This window comes from Anthonomus grandis, chromosome 5, assembly GCF_022605725.1.
Source record: "Anthonomus grandis grandis chromosome 5, icAntGran1.3, whole genome shotgun sequence".
Lineage (NCBI taxonomy): Eukaryota > Metazoa > Arthropoda > Insecta > Coleoptera > Curculionidae > Anthonomus > Anthonomus grandis.
This window is the reverse complement of record NC_065550.1, coordinates 34,033,502-34,053,545: the sequence shown is the minus strand read 5'-3', so window position 1 is coordinate 34,053,545 and position 20,044 is coordinate 34,033,502. Positions and strand designations below refer to the sequence as shown.

General features: G+C 32.8%; 1 protein-coding gene across 1 annotated transcript in view; it reads left to right on the top strand.

Moving 5' to 3' along the window:
- LOC126735870 (dnaJ homolog subfamily C member 13) overlaps nucleotides 1-20,044 on the top strand; it is a 97,726-nt gene that overhangs the window by 34,704 nt on the left and 42,978 nt on the right. The window contains exons 13-17 of the mRNA XM_050439963.1: nucleotides 10-169; nucleotides 220-486; nucleotides 5,741-6,229; nucleotides 16,241-16,395; nucleotides 16,453-16,654. Coding sequence (XP_050295920.1) covers nucleotides 10-169; nucleotides 220-486; nucleotides 5,741-6,229; nucleotides 16,241-16,395; nucleotides 16,453-16,654 — 1,273 coding nt within the window. The remainder of the gene's footprint in view (nucleotides 1-9; nucleotides 170-219; nucleotides 487-5,740; nucleotides 6,230-16,240; nucleotides 16,396-16,452; nucleotides 16,655-20,044) is intronic.

The following is a 20,044-nucleotide window of genomic DNA, read 5'->3' as shown; positions in this document are numbered from 1 at the left end:
TTTTTACAGGTACGAATTTTTTAACGATCTCTATCACAGATTCTTACTAACCAACAAGGGCGAAATGAAATGTATGTGTTTACAAGCCATGGCGATTGTTTATGGACGTTATTTCGAGGATATCGGGCCCTTTAGCGATACGAAATATATTATAGTGATGTTAGAAAGGGTAAGTTTAGGATTTCAGTGGGTTTAAGGGGTGCTCAAGTTCGTTTTTAGTGCGCGGAAAAAATGGAGAGAGATAGACTGGTAACCTTCATAGGAAAACTGATGTTTCATCGGAAAAACGTCCGCGAACTAATCGACGTGGGCGGCGTAAAAATCCTCGTGGATTTGGTCACTTTGGCCCACCTGCATACATCCAGGGCGGTAATTCCCACCCAAACGAACGTGATCGAGGCCGGACCTGATATGCATATCGAACAAAAGAAGGAGTGGTACTATAATACCGACGAGGGAGGTAAAGGGCCTATTACGTTTGATGAGGTATGTATTTTGTAGCTATTGAAATAATAAAATTCATCTAACTGAATCACTGTTTTCGCGCAAAATGAAGAGTTAATACAATATTTAATATGGCAGACTTTGAAATTGTTATAATATGTAGTAGGACAGAGTAATGGTACTAAAAACTTATGAAACTAATGAACAAATAGTTTTTGTAGCACGAAATGAGAAGAAAAGTATTATTTTCAGTATTTTAAAACTCAGATCTTTATTTTGCCTAAAACACAATATAAGCCCCTTAAATTTATTAGACTACATAATATATTATCCCGAAAGTATTTTTCTAAGGTGAATAAGAAAGCTAGAGCGTCAAGGTATTAGGGAATTGAGTGAATCAAAAGCTACCTTACAGATCATAAATATTTCTTCTTAAATAAATAAATCTCTTTCTTATCACTAGATTGATTCGATTTTGGTTCTAAAAATTTCTTTGGAGTGTTTTTTAGCCTTCGTTGAAAAAATCAGAGAAATCCATGCTCTAGAACCATTTTTATATAAGTTTTTAAAAATCATGTTCAAGTAGGAAAACAGTTTTAGGTCAGTTGGGTCATGACTTCACCTCTAGTCCCCAGATCAACTTGAGGTTTGTTTTAAGAGTTTCTGTGGTTTCTTGATATTTTTTTATTAGGTCAAAACCCAAAAAATAATCGAATCTAGCAAGGTAGGAACACACGTTCATAAGATTTAATGAATGATGATCTTGGCAATAAGTTTATAGACATTTTGGATATTTAGGGATTTTTCCAGAATTTCATTTATTTAGAAAACTGGGAAGAGTTAGGACTCATTATATCAAGCAATTTTTTTAGGATAATTCATCGAATTCAAAAAAACTTTAGGAGGAAGACAAAAATTAATTAATTAAAAAAAATTGCCATGAATCGTTTCGAAATTTTGGAAATAGCTTACACTCAACAAAATTTCATCCTCCCAGTAAGTTTTTTGACTATTTCACCTAAAATAGGCGCGCTAAGAGAGATGTTTACTACGACAGTAATGTTCCCTTTACTAATATATCTCAACTGTAATAGTAGAGTAGTTTTTTTACAAGGTATCTTTAATAAACTAGAAGAGTAGCTTTATGGAAATAGCAGAGTCAATTACCAGATATAGTAAAGTACTTTAGTGATATTAAAAAGCAATTTTGTTCTTTTAGAAAGTCAAATTCTCAAACTAGTATACTGGATTTTTGGTTTAAATAAGCCCTTATTCATGTACTGGAAAGTATTTTTTTGCTGCAAGTCGCTTGTTGACTATAGAAGTTATATTTTTTAGTTCTCTAGAAAATACCATGCTAGTTAAATGAGTTTAATTAAATATGGAAAAATATTCTTTTTTCTTCAGCCAACTAATTTTCAGCACCGACTAATATTTTTAAAAACAGTTTTTTTTTGTACTGGTCATTTTACTATTAAATATGCTGGATACATGTATGTCTTCTTGTACAACCGTAACTTCAGGAGTACCGCAAGGTTCTCAAAATTAATAATAATAAAATAATGCCTGATTTAACCTGGCAATAAATTCATTTTAATAATCATTTAAAATTAATTTTAATAATACATTTTTAAAATTCATTTTAATAATCATTGCCACAAAAATGCGATTATATTACTCTTAAATGCACACAGTATCCAAGCCAGTAAATCACTAAAACACATTTTAATATTTATTCTTTAAAGGGGCTAAGTTAGTTTACTTAGGTCCTTTCTGCACTAAACCTCACCCATAAATGCAAGTAAGGAATAATTGAATTTAGTTCTTTTCTGCACCAAACGCTAGGATTTGGCTCAAAATTTATTGAGCGTATTGAAAACAAAATGGCCGAAACGGGACTTAGGCCCTTTCAGAAATAATCGATTCAATTTTTACAAATATTTTTTTTTAATTTTATATAGCTAGTTCGTAAAATTCAAAATTTTTGAAAAAAAAGCTTCAGTCAGAGAATGCCAAAATCAATTTTCAAAACGCTTAAATTTATATAGACCCCGTTATAACCCGGTGTTTCAAGATGTATAGGATGAAAACAAGACGCTGGTATAATTAGTTCGATATCGTAGAAAAAAATGCTCGGGGAGGCTGTTGAATATGACCGACAACAATTTCAATTTTTTTTTAATCCCTATTGCTAAATTATCCATATTTTTAATTTTTTTCATTGGTTTATCATATGAAATTATTTTATCTGAAAGTCATGATTTTTTTGAAAGTTTATGGGTAAAAATTTTTATTAGTAAGGAGCCATACATTTTCGGCATAGTCTATAGGCCTCCAAGTTCAAATATTCAGAGTTTTTTTTTAACTTTAGAGGAAACACTAATTGACATTTTTTCAAATTTTAATAATATAACGTGTCTAGGTGATTTTAACATTGATATATCTAAATTAAATTACAGTCATGCAACTCAGCTTATTTCTTTGTGTGAAACTTTCGATTTGAAGCAACTTATAACCGAGCATACTCGTATGACCAACAACACTAGTTCAATTATAGATCTTATTTTTACAAATCATGTTGGCATTTTGAAATCTGGCATAATAAGCTCTACATTTTCTGACCATTTTGGCGTTTTTTGTGAATTTAATGTGACGGAGTCTATTGTACAACCGCACATTGTATCTTATAGATCCTTAAAAGATATAAACCTAAACAACTTTCAAGAGGATTTGGAGGCTGTTCCATTTCATTTAATATATGAATTCGAATCCATAGATGATAAGATACATTTTTTAAACAATAATTTACTCAAATTATTCGACAAGCATGCTCCTATTAAAACTATAGTTGTTCGAAAAAAAAAAGATTCTCCGTGGCTGACAGATAATATTAAACTATTGCAAAAATTAAGAAATAAGGCATTAAAGGATTTTAAAACAACTAAACTGCCAGCTAAATGGAATTATTACAAACAGCTTAGAAACTATGCAACAACAGCGATTAGAGCGGAAAAAAGGGCTTTTTATAGTGATAAATTTGAGAATTGTACATACAAGGACAAGTGGCGTGAACTAAGAAAAATATTGCCATCAAAGCAGAAGCAAATTCCTAAATCTTTTGTAAATACCAACAATTTTAATTCATATTTTATAGATAGTACAAGAGTGACAAATATTGATAATTGTGATGAGTTAATTAATTTTTATGATCAGAATGCATTACCAACCTTAAATAAGTTTTCTTTTCATCCCACTGATTATAATACTATTTCTGCAATTATATTACGTATTAAGTCTAAAGCATTCGGGGTGGATAATCTTAATATTACGTTAATTCAACTATGCTGTCCTTTTATTATACCATTTATTTTACATATTGTTAACGAGTGTATTAATAAAAACTACTTTCCCAAATGCTGGAAAGAAGCCTTTGTGTTGCCATTGCCGAAAGTGCATAATCCAACTGATTTTAGTCAATTTAGGTCTATTGGTATTTTACCAACGTTTTCAAAAATTCTCGAACGCATTCTAAACTCTCAAATTCGTAGTTTTCTTAATAATAATGATATTTTACCACCTAAGCAATCTGGATTTAGAACAAATTATAGTTGTACTTCGGCTATGGCGGACGTTATTGATGACGTAATTCGGGCTAGGGATGAGGGTAAGATTTCTGCTCTGGTGTTGTTGGATTATACTAAAGCTTTTGATTTCGTTAGCCACTCAATTTTAAAGTCTTTGTTTCATTATATTGGCTTTTCTGATGCTGCTATTAATTTAATTGCCTCTTATTTAAATAATAGGATTCAACGTGTTAAAATAGATAACGACATATCTGATCCTTTGGAAGTTGAAAGTGGTGTGCCTCAGGGTAGTATTTTAGGACCCTTGTTTTTTATCATTTACACGTCTAGATTTTATCTTCTATTAAAAGCATTGTGCCCATCATTTTTACGCAGACGACACGCAGTTATATTATTCATTTTTACCAGGAGATTTTAAAATGGCTGAGTTTAAAATTAATCAAGATTTACAAGCTATTTGTGATGTTTCTTCAAAGCATTTATTAAAATTAAATCCTTCGAAGTCATCTATAATGTTCATAGGTAATCGAACTAATGTAAATAAAATTTTAAATGGTATAAACATTAAATTGGGGGGCGAAAGAATTCCAGTTGTTGACAAATGTAAGAGTTTGGGCCTTATAGTAGATAATAATATTCGTTTTAAACATCACGTGTCTAATATTCTTAAAAAGGCATATCTTGCTTTGAAATTAATTTATTTGCATAGACACTATTTAAGTAAAGATATTAAGAAGCTTTTATGTGATTCATTGGTCCTTTCACAATGTAATTACTGTGATGTAGTGTATGGCTGGTGTCTTGATTATGAGGATAGGGGTAGACTGCAAAAGCTCCAAAACTCTTGCATTCGACTAATATTTGGCATTCGTAGGAGAAACCGCATTTCCCATAAACTTCACGAACTTGGATGGCTTAATATGCATAATCGAAGAATTGCTCATTCTTTAACATTTTTTTATAAAATTTTAATATATCGTAGTCCGCCCTATCTCTATCAAAAAATAACTTTTAGAAATGATGTACACCATTTAAATTTAAGAAGAAATACTATTCTCATTCCGAGACATAAAACACAGTTATTTAAACGATCATTTTCTTACAATTTTGCTTATCAAATAAATTCTTTAAATTTGGATCTGGACCAATTATTAATTTTTTGTAATACTTTTCGTAGGAGGATGATTGTAAATCTAATGAATCAGCAGGGTATATAATTTAAGTTCTTTTTTTTTTTTTTTGAATGGTTGTTTTCTTAATTAATTTATTACAATTTTTGGTATTGGGATCATTTTATTTATTTATTTATTGTCTGCAATAATTTTTCTATTTTTTGTTATTTAACAAAAAATGTAATCTGTTTTTTGGTATTTGCAGTGTGTATTGTTTTGCTTGATGTTAAACTGTCAAATTTAGAATTTAGAACTCTTATGTAGTATTATGTAAGTTTATTAGGTATATGATTAAAGAAAAAGCTGTATTTAATCAGTTATTAGTTGAGCGTTACTGTTAATGAGCGTTACTGAAATTACCATTTTTTTTTAATGAAGTGTGGGGCCACAATGTTAAAGACCAGAATCTGCCATGGCAGAATTCTGAATTTGTAGGCCTTTTATTTGCGTAAATTTATTGCTAGATTTTGTAAACTTGTATTTTTTTTGTTTCTTCTATGCAAATAAAAAATATTTATTATTATTATTATTATTTTTCAGTTCAAAGAACTATTTCACAAAGGCATCATAACGAGCAAAACCCGTTGCTGGGCAATGGGTTTGGACGGGTGGCGCGCCCTATTCCAACTGCCGCAACTCAAATGGTGCCTACTGGCCAAAGGTAATCCCGTATATAACGAGAGCGACTTGGCCACGCACATCTTAAACGTGCTGATACGTATATGCGAGTTTTACCCCAGCAGAGACCCGGAGGGCGCCATAGTGAGACCGATGCCGAAAATCAAGAAACTACTCTCGGAACAAACGGTTCTGGCGCATATCGTGCAACTGTTGCTCACGTTCGATCCGATTTTGGTGGAGAAAGTCGCCACGTTACTGTGCGAGGTGATGACCGATAATCCGGAGATTTCCAAGGTCTATCTCACCGGGGTTTTTTATTTTATTTTGATGTATACGGGCAGTAACGTGTTGCCGGTCGCGAGGTTCTTGAAGCTCACCCATATGAAGCAAGCGTTTAAGACTGAAGAGGTAAGATTTTTGTTGTTTTAAGTAGAGATATCGGATTTTTATTGAGTCGAATTTCTCTAAGTATTTTAGGTAATGGATTAAAAATTATATAGTTTCTTCTATGATATGAAACATGAAATAAGTCGGCTCACTAGGTCTATAAATAATAATAATAATAAGTCTTATGCTTTTTCTAGGAACATGATTTTTAAATGACATCTAACAAAGGAGAACTATTAATTAAACCACATGATAGTTTATACAAAAAACATATGTTTTAAAAATTTTTTCTGACACCTTAGTTTGGAAAGGTGTAATAACAATGACAATTCTTTACAATTTATACCTTCAACAGGTTACAACTTAACTTCTATACTTGATGTGTCTGAGAAAGCGTTTTTGCACTTTTTCCAGACAATTGAATTTGGAGACAAGACAGAACAAGCATAAATCTTTGACTAATTCCCTCAAGCTTAAATACTTCTAAAGTAAAAGAGGATACAGTGTTCAAACAAATATTATTTATTTCTGAAACAATTAATTTGAAACTTTGAAATTCTTAATCTGTTTACTTCACAATGTTTATTTCATATATCCCGATGCATTTCGGTTGTCAAACCATTGTCAAGGGAAAAACGATATTATCACAAAATGTCCATAAAAAGGTTAAAAACAACGGCACACACTTAACATTAAAATACATTAATCTAAAAACATCTCATCCCACCGTATATTTACAAATAATCTATGGTTAATCTTAAGTCATTTTTTAATCTAGACATTTGGGTCCGTTTTTTTCTCCTTACTATTCCTTTTCTCTGCTATTCCAGGCTTTTTGCATGTATTTTTTTTAAGTTTTACTTTGGACAATTTTAAAATTTATTCCAGGCATTCGGAGCCGTTTTTTATATGTTTCAGCCATTTTAGATTATATGTACAGGGTGGCCAGATAAGAATGCAAAGTGCTGTATTTTGGAAACTATTCGTCGTAGAGACTTGCGGTAAAAAATTTAATAACTAAAGTTGCCAAAAGAATACCGTGGAAAATATTTTTAGGTTTTCAAGATGGTCGACAGGGGGCGTAACCGCCATCTTAAACCTTTTAAGTGATTTTTCACTGAAATATACCCAGTAAATGTTACGAAAAAATATATGCTTTTTAAAGCTGAGCTCTACTCGAGTAATTTTTGTTTAACACTTTGTGACGTATCTATTAAAATAAAGTGGTGGGGGATAATTTAATTTTTTTTAAATAAACAGCTGTAACTCCTAAACGACTGAACGGATTTGAACAAACTTGGTCTCGTTGGAAAAAACATTTATTGCTCCATCAAATCCGTCTTATCTGTGATATGTCTAGTTCTTAGTAATGCCGCTAGAGCGCGCTTTTTGATCTATTAACAGAAAATTGCAAAATTCTCTAAAAAATTAAATGCAATAATATGATTTTTTTTTCATAAAAATTTAGTGAAATGATAGCTAAATAGGCCAGTGAAAACCATATCTCCATATCTTATTCGTAGCCTGAAATATCGAAGAAAGAATATTTGGTTATCATATAATTTTAATAAGACGATATTACACCGATATTTATTGTTATTTATTTGTCTTTTTTCAAGGTTCAATGATAAAATGTCTTAATTTAATAATTTTTAAATAATTAAAATATTCTTTGTTCAAAAAATTTAAAAAAAAAAACGCGTAGGGGCATAATAATCAATGCATATAAAATGACACAGTCCAATTTGTGTTTGTTGCACACATAAGTAAAGCATTAAAACTATTAAAATCCCTTTTACAAATGATGTCGATATGATTGCCGTATATTTTGAATGTCTGCAAAATGCGGCATTGGATCAAAGGGTAAACAAATTGGCGTTTACGCGATGCGAGAATTTTTCCCCGTTTAGTGCGAAATTTGCGTAATACTGGCAGCCTTCGACCTCAGTTGCGAAGACACTCGGCTAGAACAAGGGAAGACAATATTATTAATGTCTTAGCATACGTGGAATCCCCACGTTAGTACGAGAGCAATGTCCCGCGCGTTGGGTATATCACGTACTACTATTCTAAACATTTTAAAGGATCATAGGTAAATTTTTATGTCACAAAAAATACTACTTTACATATTTCGCAGTGTGTTTTTTTCAAATTTTTAGACTGCGCTCATATCATATGGTTTTACATCAAGCCTTGAATCATGGAGACTTTGACCGACGCTTTCACCAAAAATTGATTTTTTTCGAAATCAAACTAAGTATACCAGCGTCTTATTTGGGTCACCTAGATTACGAAAACACCGGGTTATAACAGGATCCGAGCAGAACTAAGGGAATGAGAGCACTTTGAAAATCCTGAAAAAGTCGTTTTAGACGTCTGTTTTTGGGGCCAAAAATGGGCATCAAAAATGCCATATCTCAGCTATTAGAAGAGCTACGACCTTGCGGATGGTCTCGTTGGATTTAGAACGACGAAACTAAGACAAACCCGTTGGAATTTTCCCGATAGCTCCCATAGAAGCCGAGATATCGACCTTCAAAGTTTGGAATTTTTCATTTTTCGGGTATACCCCCCCGTATCGAATTTTTTCACCAAAAATTGATTTTTTTCGAAATCAAACTAAGTATACCAGCGTCTTATTTGGGTCACCTAGATTACGAAAACACCGGGTTATAACAGGATCCGAGCAGAACTAAGGGAATGAGAGCACTTTGAAAATCCTGAAAAAGTCGTTTTCGACGTCTGTTTTTGGGGCCAAAAATGGGCATCAAAAATACCATATCACAGCTATTATAAGAGCTACAACCTTGCGGATGGTCTCGTTGGATTCAAAACGACGAAACTAAGAAAAAACCGTTGGAATTTTCCCAATAGCTCCCATAGAAGCCGAGATATCGACCTTCAAAGTTTGGAATTTTTCATTTTTCGGGTATACCCCCCCGTATCGAATTTTTTCACCAAAAATTGATTTTTTTCGAAATCAAACTAAGTATACCAGCGTCTTATTTGGGTCACCTAGATTACGAAAACACCGGGTTATAACAGGATCCGAGCAGAACTAAGGGAATGAGAGCACTTTGAAAATCCTGAAAAAGTCGTTTTCGACGTCCGTTTTTGTGGCCAAAAATGGGCATCAAAAATGCCATATCTCAGCTATTAGAAGAGCCACGACCTTGCGGATGGTCTCGTTGGATTTAGAACGACGAAACTAAGACAAACCCGTTGGAATTTTCCCGATAGCTCCCATAGAAGCCGAGATATCGACCTTCAAAGTTTGGAATTTTTCATTTTTCGGGTATACCCCCCCGTATCGAATTTTTTCACCAAAAATTGATTTTTTTCGAAATCAAACTAAGTATACCAGCGTCTTATTTGGGTCACCTAGATTACGAAAACACCGGGTTATAACAGGATCCGAGCAGAACTAAGGGAATGAGAGCACTTTGAAAATCCTGAAAAAGTCGTTTTCGACGTCCGTTTTTGAGGCCAAAAATGGGCATCAAAAATGCCATATCTCAGCTATCGTAAAAGCTACGACTTTGCGGATACTCTCGTTGGATTCAGAACGACGAAACTAAGACAAACCCGTTGGAATTTTCCCGATAGCTCCCATAGAAGCCGAGATATCGACCTTCAAAGTTTGGAATTTTTCATTTTTCGGGTATACCCCCCCGTATCGAATTTTTTCACCAAAAATTGATTTTTTTCGAAATCAAACTAAGTATACCAGCGTCTTATTTGGGTCACCTAGATTACGAAAACACCGGGTTATAACAGGATCCGAGCAGAACTAAGGGAATGAGAGCACTTTGAAAATCCTGAAAAAGTCGTTTTCGACGTCCGTTTTTGAGGCCAAAAATGGGCATCAAAAATGCCATATCTCAGCTATCGTAAAAGCTACGACTTTGCGGATACTCTCGTTGGATTCAGAACGACGAAACTAAGACAAACCCGTTGGAATTTTCCCGATAGCTCCCATAGAAGCCGAGATATCGACCTTCAAAGTTTGGAATTTTTCATTTTTCGGGTATACCCCCCCGTATCGAATTTTTTCACCAAAAATTGATTTTTTTCGAAATCAAACTAAGTATACCAGCGTCTTATTTGGGTCACCTAGATTACGAAAACACCGGGTTATAATAGGATCCGAGCAGAACTAAGGGAATGAGAGCACTTTGAAAATCCTGAAAAAGGCGTTTTCGACGTCCGTTTTTGAGGCCAAAAATGGGCATCAAAAATGCCATATCTCGGCTATCGTAAAAGCTACGACTTTGCGGATACTCTCGTTGGATTTAGAACGACGAAACTAAGAAAAAAGCGTTGGAATTTTCCCAATAGCTCCCATAGAAGCCGAGATATCGACCTTCAAAGTTTGGAATTTTTCATTTTTCGGGTATACCCCCCCGTATCGAATTTTTTCACCAAAAATTGATTTTTTTCGAAATCAAACTAAGTATACCAGCGTCTTATTTGGGTCACCTAGATTACGAAAACACCGGGTTATAACAGGATCCGAGCAAAACTAAGGGAATGAGAGCACTTTGAAAATCCTGAAAAAGTCGTTTTCGACGTCCGTTTTTGGGGCCAAAAATGGGCATCAAAAATGCCATATCTCAGCTATTAGAAGAGCTACGACCTTGCGGATGGTCTCGTTGGATTTAGAACGACAAAACTAAGAAAAACCCGTTGGAATTTTCCCGATAGCTCCCATAGAAGCCGAGATATCGACCTTCAAAGTTTGGAATTTTTCATTTTTCGGGTATACCCCCCCGTATCGAATTTTTTCACCAAAAATTGATTTTTTTCGAAATCAAACTAAGTATACCAGCGTCTTATTTGGGTCACCTAGATTACGAAAACACCGGGTTATAATAGGATCCGAGCAGAACTAAGGGAATGAGAGCACTTTGAAAATCCTGAAAAAGGCGTTTTCGACGTCCGTTTTTGAGGCCAAAAATGGGCATCAAAAATGCCATATCTCGGCTATCGTAAAAGCTACGACTTTGCGGATACTCTCGTTGGATTTAGAACGACGAAACTAAGAAAAAAGCGTTGGAATTTTCCCAATAGCTCCCATAGAAGCCGAGATATCGACCTTCAAAGTTTGGAATTTTTCATTTTTCGGGTATACCCCCCCGTATCGAATTTTTTCACCAAAAATTGATTTTTTTCGAAATCAAACTAAGTATACCAGCGTCTTATTTGGGTCACCTAGATTACGAAAACACCGGGTTATAATAGGATCCGAGCAGAACTAAGGGAATGAGAGCACTTTGAAAATCCTGAAAAAGGCGTTTTCGACGTCCGTTTTTGAGGCCAAAAATGGGCATCAAAAATGCCATATCTCGGCTATCGTAAAAGCTACGATTTTGCTGATGGTCTCGTTGGATTTAGAACGACGAAACTAAGACAAACCCGTTGGAATTTTCCCGATAGCTCCCATAGAAGCCGAGATATCGACCTTCAAAGTTTGGAATTTTTCATTTTTCGGGTATACCCCCCCGTATCGAATTTTTTCACCAAAAATTGATTTTTTTTTAAATCAAACTAAGTATACCAGCGTCTTATTTGGGTCACCTAGATTACGAAAACACCGGGTTATAACAGGATACGAGCAGAACTAAGGGAATAAGAGCACTTTGAAAATCCTGAAAAAGTCGTTTTCGACGTCCGTTTTTGGGGCCAAAAATGGGTATCAAAAATGCCATATCTCAGCTATTAGAATAGCTACGACCTTGCGGATGGTCTCGTTGGATTCAGAACGACGAAACTAAGACAAAACCGTTGGAATTTTCTCGATAGCTCCCATAGAAGCCGAGATATCGACCTTCAAAGTTTGGAATTTTTCATTTTTCGGGTATACCCCCCCGTATCGAATTTTTTCACCAAAAATTGATTTTTTTCGAAATCAAACTAAGTATACCAGCGTCTTATTTGGGTCACCTAGATTACGAAAACACCGGGTTATAATAGGATCCGAGCAGAACTAAGGGAATGAGAGCACTTTGAAAATCCTGAAAAAGTCGTTTTCGACGTCCGTTTTTGAGGCCAAAAATGGGCATCAAAAATGCCATATCTCGGCTAAAGTAAAAGCTACGACTAAAAGCTCCTCAGAATTTTCTCCATCTACTAGTTTACATTGCAAAGCGACTGTAAATTGCTCATTAGTTACAACTTTTATCGTTTTTATATGCAAGTCTATGCATAATTTCTTTAGAATGTCCATTGTATTTTTTGCAGCCATTTGGTGAACTCTAAATGGAAGTAAAATAACGAAAACATAACAGGTGAAAAATTAATTTTGTTACGATTTACTTACCAAAGAACTCACGAAAACACAGTAGAAAAATAATAAGGTTAACTAGACAACACAAAATCAATGGTTTTGCATGTACGAATACACGATGCCGTTTTAAATATGTAATGAATACACAGCTGACTAAGTAAACAAAACAAACATCTACCAACTCCATTCCACAGATTACCCTACTCTTCGCGTTGCCGCGCGCCGAGGTTGGTGTCTCGGCGCAATGTCTAATTACCTTCTCTATTCTCCTAACCGATACAACTCGCGTCTATGGTTGTGCTGTACGGGACAATGGATTTACGCAACCTGGCTACGATAACGTCGATTTAAGACTCTCCTAATGCGACGTTGCCAATAAGCAATATGCTTTTTTTGGGTTTTCAACATCTTTTAGTCACTTGTTTTTTTTCTTTAATTAAAATATTAGATACAAATTCTGGACCAAACAAATGGTGAAGTTTTCTAGGCAATTCTTCCTGTAATTTTAAACAATTTTTCATTCTATTTTAGGCATTTGGAATTCCAGTCAATTTAGAGCCAACGGGGATTTATAATTGTCCAACAACGTCTCTTAAATTTACAGTTTTCTTTCATATTTCAGGCATTTGAGTCAATTTTCATCTATTCCCGGCATTTTAATTTTTTTTTCATTATTTGCAAGGCATTTCGGGTCATTTTCTATGTCCTAAGCGTTTTATGTTGTTTCTCTATTTCTTCCACGAGTTTCAAAGTTATTTTTTATTCTATTCCCGGTTTCTTTCATATTTGAGCATTTGGGTCAATTTTTATATATTTCAGGCACCTTAAACTAATTTATATTCCAGGAATTTGTAGTCTTTTTTCATTTTATTCGAGGTATATATTGAAGCATTTCTTACGTATTCCATATATTTCAGATTATTCAGGTCAGCATATAACATAATACACATCTAATTATTGGCTGTAAAAGTGTGGAAGAACTCTTGGCACAAGCTAAGGATTTTTTTTTAAAGAGTTCCGCATTGGTTTTGACAACCAAATTGATTTTAAATAATGACAAAACAATAACCAAACAATCAAAGATTATCAGACCGGCACAAATAGACTTTAATATAACGTGTTTAATATTTGCTGAATTTTTGGATATTTTTATAGATGAAATTTTGGCAAATATCTCAATTATGTAATAAATTAAACATACTGTGCTACGGTATAAGGATATTTAGTAAATACATGAATAAAACATTCTTTAAGGTACTATACTATGCGATTTTAAATTGGTTTTAATTATATTTTGGGGGAGGGATTTCCTGATGCGTTTTGTGGAATTTTGCGAACAATGCAATTATAAATATATTTTCCAAGATGCAGGCATTATAGCTGCGTAGTTGCTTTATATCTACGAAAGTTTTGTTTTCAAATTTTAAATCTACAATACAGTATTGCTTATTGACTTACAATGATCAACAAATTACCTTTCTATATGTGTGCTAAATTATGGTGTACCAGAAAAAAATTAAAACCCAGATTAAAAAGTTATTAATTATTGTTTTAGGAGAATTTTGTCCAACTTTGTAGTTTATTTAGTGGGTATTTCGAAGTCTAATTTGAAGTTATTTTTTTATCTTTCTTGTTGCATTTTTCTGGTTTGATTTAAAATAAAACGATTATTTATTTATTCCAGGCATTTACAGTCGTTTTTATGGCTTCCAGGCCTTTTAAATATTTTTTCGAAACATTTTGAATCATTTTCCATGTTTTCCCGTCTTCTTCCAGGAATTTCAAATTAGTTTTCATTCCATTCCACTCATTTGGAGTTCTACTGAAATTAGGGCTAACTAGTTTCATTGGAAATTATAATTCAATGTCAATGTTAAATTTTGGAAGTTCCCTTTCATAATAATATTTAATTTATTTATAATAATTTTTTATATGTTCAAGGCATTTTAGATTAGTCATAAAGGATATAGCGTTCCAGGATTTTACATCTATATTCCTATATGTGTGATTTATAAATTGATTTTTTTTTGTATATTTCGTAAATATTTTTATCGTAATATATGTAAATATGGTTAATAAATTAAAAGATTATTATATTTATGTACCTTTCTTATAAATGACAAGGTATGTTTGGAGAGTTGCATTTTTTATTGGTTGGTATTAAAAAAATTAAATTTTACAACAATTTTTTAAACATTTAAAAAACAATCAAATTGCGGTATTAATCAAATTTTTATATTTCATTTTATTTGCAATAGTTTTAAAATGAGGCTTTTCCGCTTTTAAGAAATGTTTCTTGTTAATTCAATAAATATAGGTTATACCTACCAACCATACTTTTTCTAAAAATCTTTATCTAATAGATAATAGATAAAATCCAACATTATTTATAATTTTTTTCATAACAGATAATTATTTAACTTAAAGATTAAAATCAATATCCATAGTCGGGACGACACTGGCAACCCGTTTGTCATAAAAATGAACCCGAAACCATTGTTCCGAATTTTACGACGTATTGTATTTGAGACCATACAAGACTTGTCCACTTAAAATTGGTAAAAACAGCCTGGTATATCATTTTGTTACATGTAGAAAAATTAAAGACTCACCCTATATTTATGCTACTTCTGCATAAATAATGAGGCACTGTGTTTTCACCAAAAAGGAAATAGAGTATAATGAGCAATACTTATATTGCTATTGCTATTAATAATACAAATAGAATTATTAAATAAGTTCTATCATATTTTCGCTTTTTCATTCAAGGCCTATTAACTAATTTAACTTTAAATTTTGATTCCAGACTTTTGGAGCTATTTATTTTTATGTTCAGGCATCTTAAGGGAATTTTTCAAGTGTTCCAGTTATTTTAAATAATTTTTTATTCTATTCCAGGATTGGAAATTATTTTTCAAGACATCCAAACGTTTGAAGTCGACTTTCATTTTATTCGAGGCTTTTGAAGTCGCTTTCTTGATGTTTAAAATTATTCTTTATTCTATTCCAAGCATTTTACGTCTCCCAGGTGTTGATAATTATTTTTTCATCTCTCTTTTGTGGTCGCTTCTTAAGCAATCCAGACATTTTATATACATTTCATTACAAATTATTTTTCAAAGCTTTCAGGCTCCTCGAGTAATTTTTAATGCAATCCAGGTATTTTATTGAAATAAATTCTACGACGCCTTCCAATTACTTTTACTCAAGGCCTTTTCCATTAATATTAATTAATTCCAGTAATTTTTTATTTAATTTCACTTATTTTTATGTTTTACAGGCATTGAAAAATATTTTTCGAATCTTTTATACGAGTTCCTTTACATTTTTTATTTCAGGCTTTGGGAGCTTTTTTTTCTTATGTTGCAGTCATTTTCAAGAATTTTCTATTTTATTCCAGGCATTGGAAATTATTTTTCAAGGTACCCAAACTTTTGAAGTTGGTTTCTATTTTATTTAAAACTTCTATAATTAATTTCCTGCCCTTCAGGTACATTTTTAATATTCCAAAAATGTTATTAATCAAGGCTTTTGGTGCCATTTTTTTATGTGTTCCAGGCTGTTTACATACATTTTTGAAATCATTCAGCGATTGTAAATAACTTGTAATTTTATTCGAAGCATCATTCAAACATCTTAGATCACATTTACTTCTGTCCCCGCCATTTGAAATAATAACAATTTACATAATAAAAAAATATACAAATTTACATAATGCAATTAACCCTTTCTATCGCATACTTTAGACGAGCAACAACAACACGGCCCAAAAAAGCATCCTGGGCCGTCTCCTACCCGAGGCGATGATAAACTACTTGGAAAACCACGGGGCGGACAAATTCGCCCACATATTCCTGGGGGAATTCGATACCCCCGAGGCCATATGGAACTCCCAAATGAGGTACTTTAATCAGATTTACCCCGATTTATATTAAATTTTAATGAAAAATACTTTAAGGCGTATGCTCATAGATCGGATAGCGGCCCACATAGCGGACTTTTCACCTCGCCTCAAAACCCATACCATGGCCCGATATTTGTATATAGCCATTCCGACCATACGGTATCCGCAATTGGAACGTGAACTGTTTTGCAATATATTTTACTTGAGACATCTCTGTGATACTATTAAGTTTCCTGAATGGCCTATACCGGATCCGGTAAGTATAATATGTGGGGAATGTATTAAGTATAAATTAAAGAATAGTTTGTTTATATGAGATTCCTTTATTAGGTTTTAGTATTTACGTTGTATTAATAAGAACTCTTTTTTCGTTCTATTTCAGTTTTTTTTAATATGCCAGCATTTGGGTAACTTTTCATGTGTCTTAAGCATTTTAGGTATCTTCTATATTTCTTCTAGAAGTTTCAAATAATTTTTCTATTCCAGGCATTTTATTTATATTTATTCCTGCATTATAAAGTCATTTATTATTTTAGTCGAGGCATTTTGAGTAATTTTTTATCTCTTCCAGGCTTTTAAAATTATACTTTATTTTATTCATTCTTTTAAGCATTTTAAACAATTTTTCATTGTTTTCTAGTCAGAGTTAACGGTTTCCATTGGAAATTGTGATTCAATGTCCCGTAAATTTTAATATTTGCGTTCTATTAACAAGAACGTTCCTAGTGGACAATTTACTGCTTAGATATTAATCCAGACCTAACAAAATCCTACGATACATTTAAGAGTTTCGATTTTCGAACGTTTTACCAGTACTAGAGTTGTTTTTCATCATTTCTTTCAGGTTTCCGGACATATTTCATTTAATTCCGGGCTTTTGGAGTCACTTTTTGTTCTGTAAAGCTTCGATCTCATTTTCCATTATATTTCAGGAATGCTGCTTAATTTGTTATTCAGCTTTTTCTTGCTATATTTCATTTCATTTATCTTTGAAGTCATTTTTTGTTTTTTAACGGTAATTTTTTATGCCTTCCAGGCTTTTCCATGCGTTTTATATGTTTTTTTTAATGTGTTTCAGGCCTTAAAAAACCGTTTGAAAAAATTGGTTATTACAGACTTTTAGGGATATTTTTTAGCTGTTTTCGATGTCTTTTAGGCATTTTAGATAGTTCTCATTTTTATTCCAGACATTTCAAATAACTTTTTATTTTGTTCCCAAATTTTACAGTAATTTTTTATATCATCCAAGTATTTTAAATAACTTGTTATTTTATTGCAGGCATTTTATAGATGATTTTAATTTTTTTCCCAACATTCATTTTCTATCGCAAGTTATTTCAACATATTTGGCACTTTACGTTATTATTACTATATTCTTAATAAAGTGATTTTTCATTTTATTCCAGGCTTTTGGACTCATTTTCTCTGTCTTCGTGTCTGAGACAATTCTCCATTTAATTCCAGACATATGCAATAACTTTAAGTTTTTCCCGAATTTTGTTATTAGTCCAGGGGCCGTATTTTTGAAACCATTCGACTTTGACTCGCATACGAAATTAGAGGATTTCGCACGAAAAATCGATATTCGTATTTTCGAACGCTTTGTATGAGAACTTTTTCGCATGTGGCGTCTCGAATGGTTATATGCCATTCGAATTTCAAAGTTCGTGTGCGATTCTGCCACTTGTCTTGTTTTGATTTTAAATTTGTGAGTTGGTTAAGTATTTACGTAGTGTTTTTTAGTTGTTTATTGAAAAAAATAAAAACAATAATCAAATGGCAAGATTAAACAATCTTGTGCAAAGAAACGTCGTCGATACACTGGAAGAGACTGAAACTCTGGCAGATAGAAGGAATAGGATGTACTCTTCATTCCTTGACCCATCTGAAATTTATTCAGATACTCAATTTAATAAATTATGTAGATTAAGCAAGCCTATTACGATAGAATTGATGTGCCCTTTATGTGCTCCAGAGACTGTGTAATCTGTCCGCTACTTTTATCCACAAGGCTTGTGCAGTTTTAGCCGAAAAATCTTGGGTGAATTTGCCCGAATGTGAATAAATGAAATGAGTTCTTTCTTTTGCTCACTCGACACAAAACCGCAATATTTTTTATTTTTTGAATCCATCTAAAAGGCCCGATTGTACCTACAATGGGCGTTCAACAACAGTTCATAAAGATCTCCGGTTCAGCGGAATTAATCCGTTGTCCAATGTTGGTTCAAACGATAACCTGCGTCCAATTTGGAGCGTTCAAAGGGAGTTCAAGCAAATTTTTGAGATGAAATTAATATTTAGTATATCATTTTGATATTTTTTATTTATGTAAATACAGCCGCCTTTCAATAATTATTGTGTTTGGTATGGTGCTAATTTATTAGTCTACCTGGTGACCATAGATTTAGTTTACAAACCATAAATATAAAAATGAATCCTTTTGGGGAAGATATTACGGATGACGAAAATTTTTTGGAATTAGTAAATAAAATTTTACATCCTATATAATCGTACTAGATAAGTGTACAGGGATAGACTGGATCATTTGGGATGATAAAGAATTTAAGGCTAGATTTAGGTTGGAAAAGCAAGCTGTAAGATTCATAGTAAATTTCATCGGTTACGGACAAGTATGATGATTTTGTATTAGTTCAATTACACTATTTATAGACTTTAAAAATACTTTTAGATCTTAGATAGAATATCGTCAGCATTTTTGCATTCAATCTGAATAACAATTGATTCTAAAAAATTTACAATATTTAAGATTGAAAATGATTTAAAAGAAGTTAAAAGAACCTGCCATAGCATCAGTGTCACATTTTGATGTTAGTCCTGTAAGTTGGCTCCCTAATATTTCATGGATATCACTCTCGCTTGCAGTTATTGTTATAAATTTTTGCTTGGCCCTTTCTTTATATTCTCATACTTATTTTTTAGAAATGTAACGGTTCTAAGGGGCTCTCCGAGAACACTGTTAAATTCCTGACAAATTTTCTCCAAGGCCTCTGCTTTAATTTCATGATTGTTGTGATCCGTTTTCTTACATTCTATGCTTTCCTTGTATGTCTTTACTCAATTAATAAGAACATTTTCTTCTCTCACAGAGAAATTGCTTGCCCCAATTTTTTTCTCCTTGTCAGATAAGCAGACCCAAACGGTTTGGCAAGCAGCAAGGCGGCACAAAACACTTTTAAACAAGCAACACTTCGGAATTTACGGTATTGTTTGTGTTCAAAAAATACTTATAATCGGCAACAGACAAAAAACAAAGTAAATAAATAAATACAAAGTAAATTAATTAATTAATTTTAATGAATAGGTTAGGTTCCTCTTTTCTTTTTCTTCTTTTTTATGTGGCCATTGCATACTTTAAACAGAACCTAGTTTAACTAAACTTGTACTGGAACAACACACGAACCTCTGAACTACGTTTAACGAAGAACTGCAGTTTAGTAGAACTTAAGTTGAACCACTGCTTGTACAACCGGGCCTTAAAAAATAAAGTCAATTCGAAAAACCCAAGAAACGCCATGAAAAAACCTCAAAATTCCCTGATGTTTTTAAACTGAAATTTCAGGTTAGGTTAAAAAATCTTTATCGTCTTCATCCCGTTTGACATGGCCTCCAATAGCACTCGACTTTG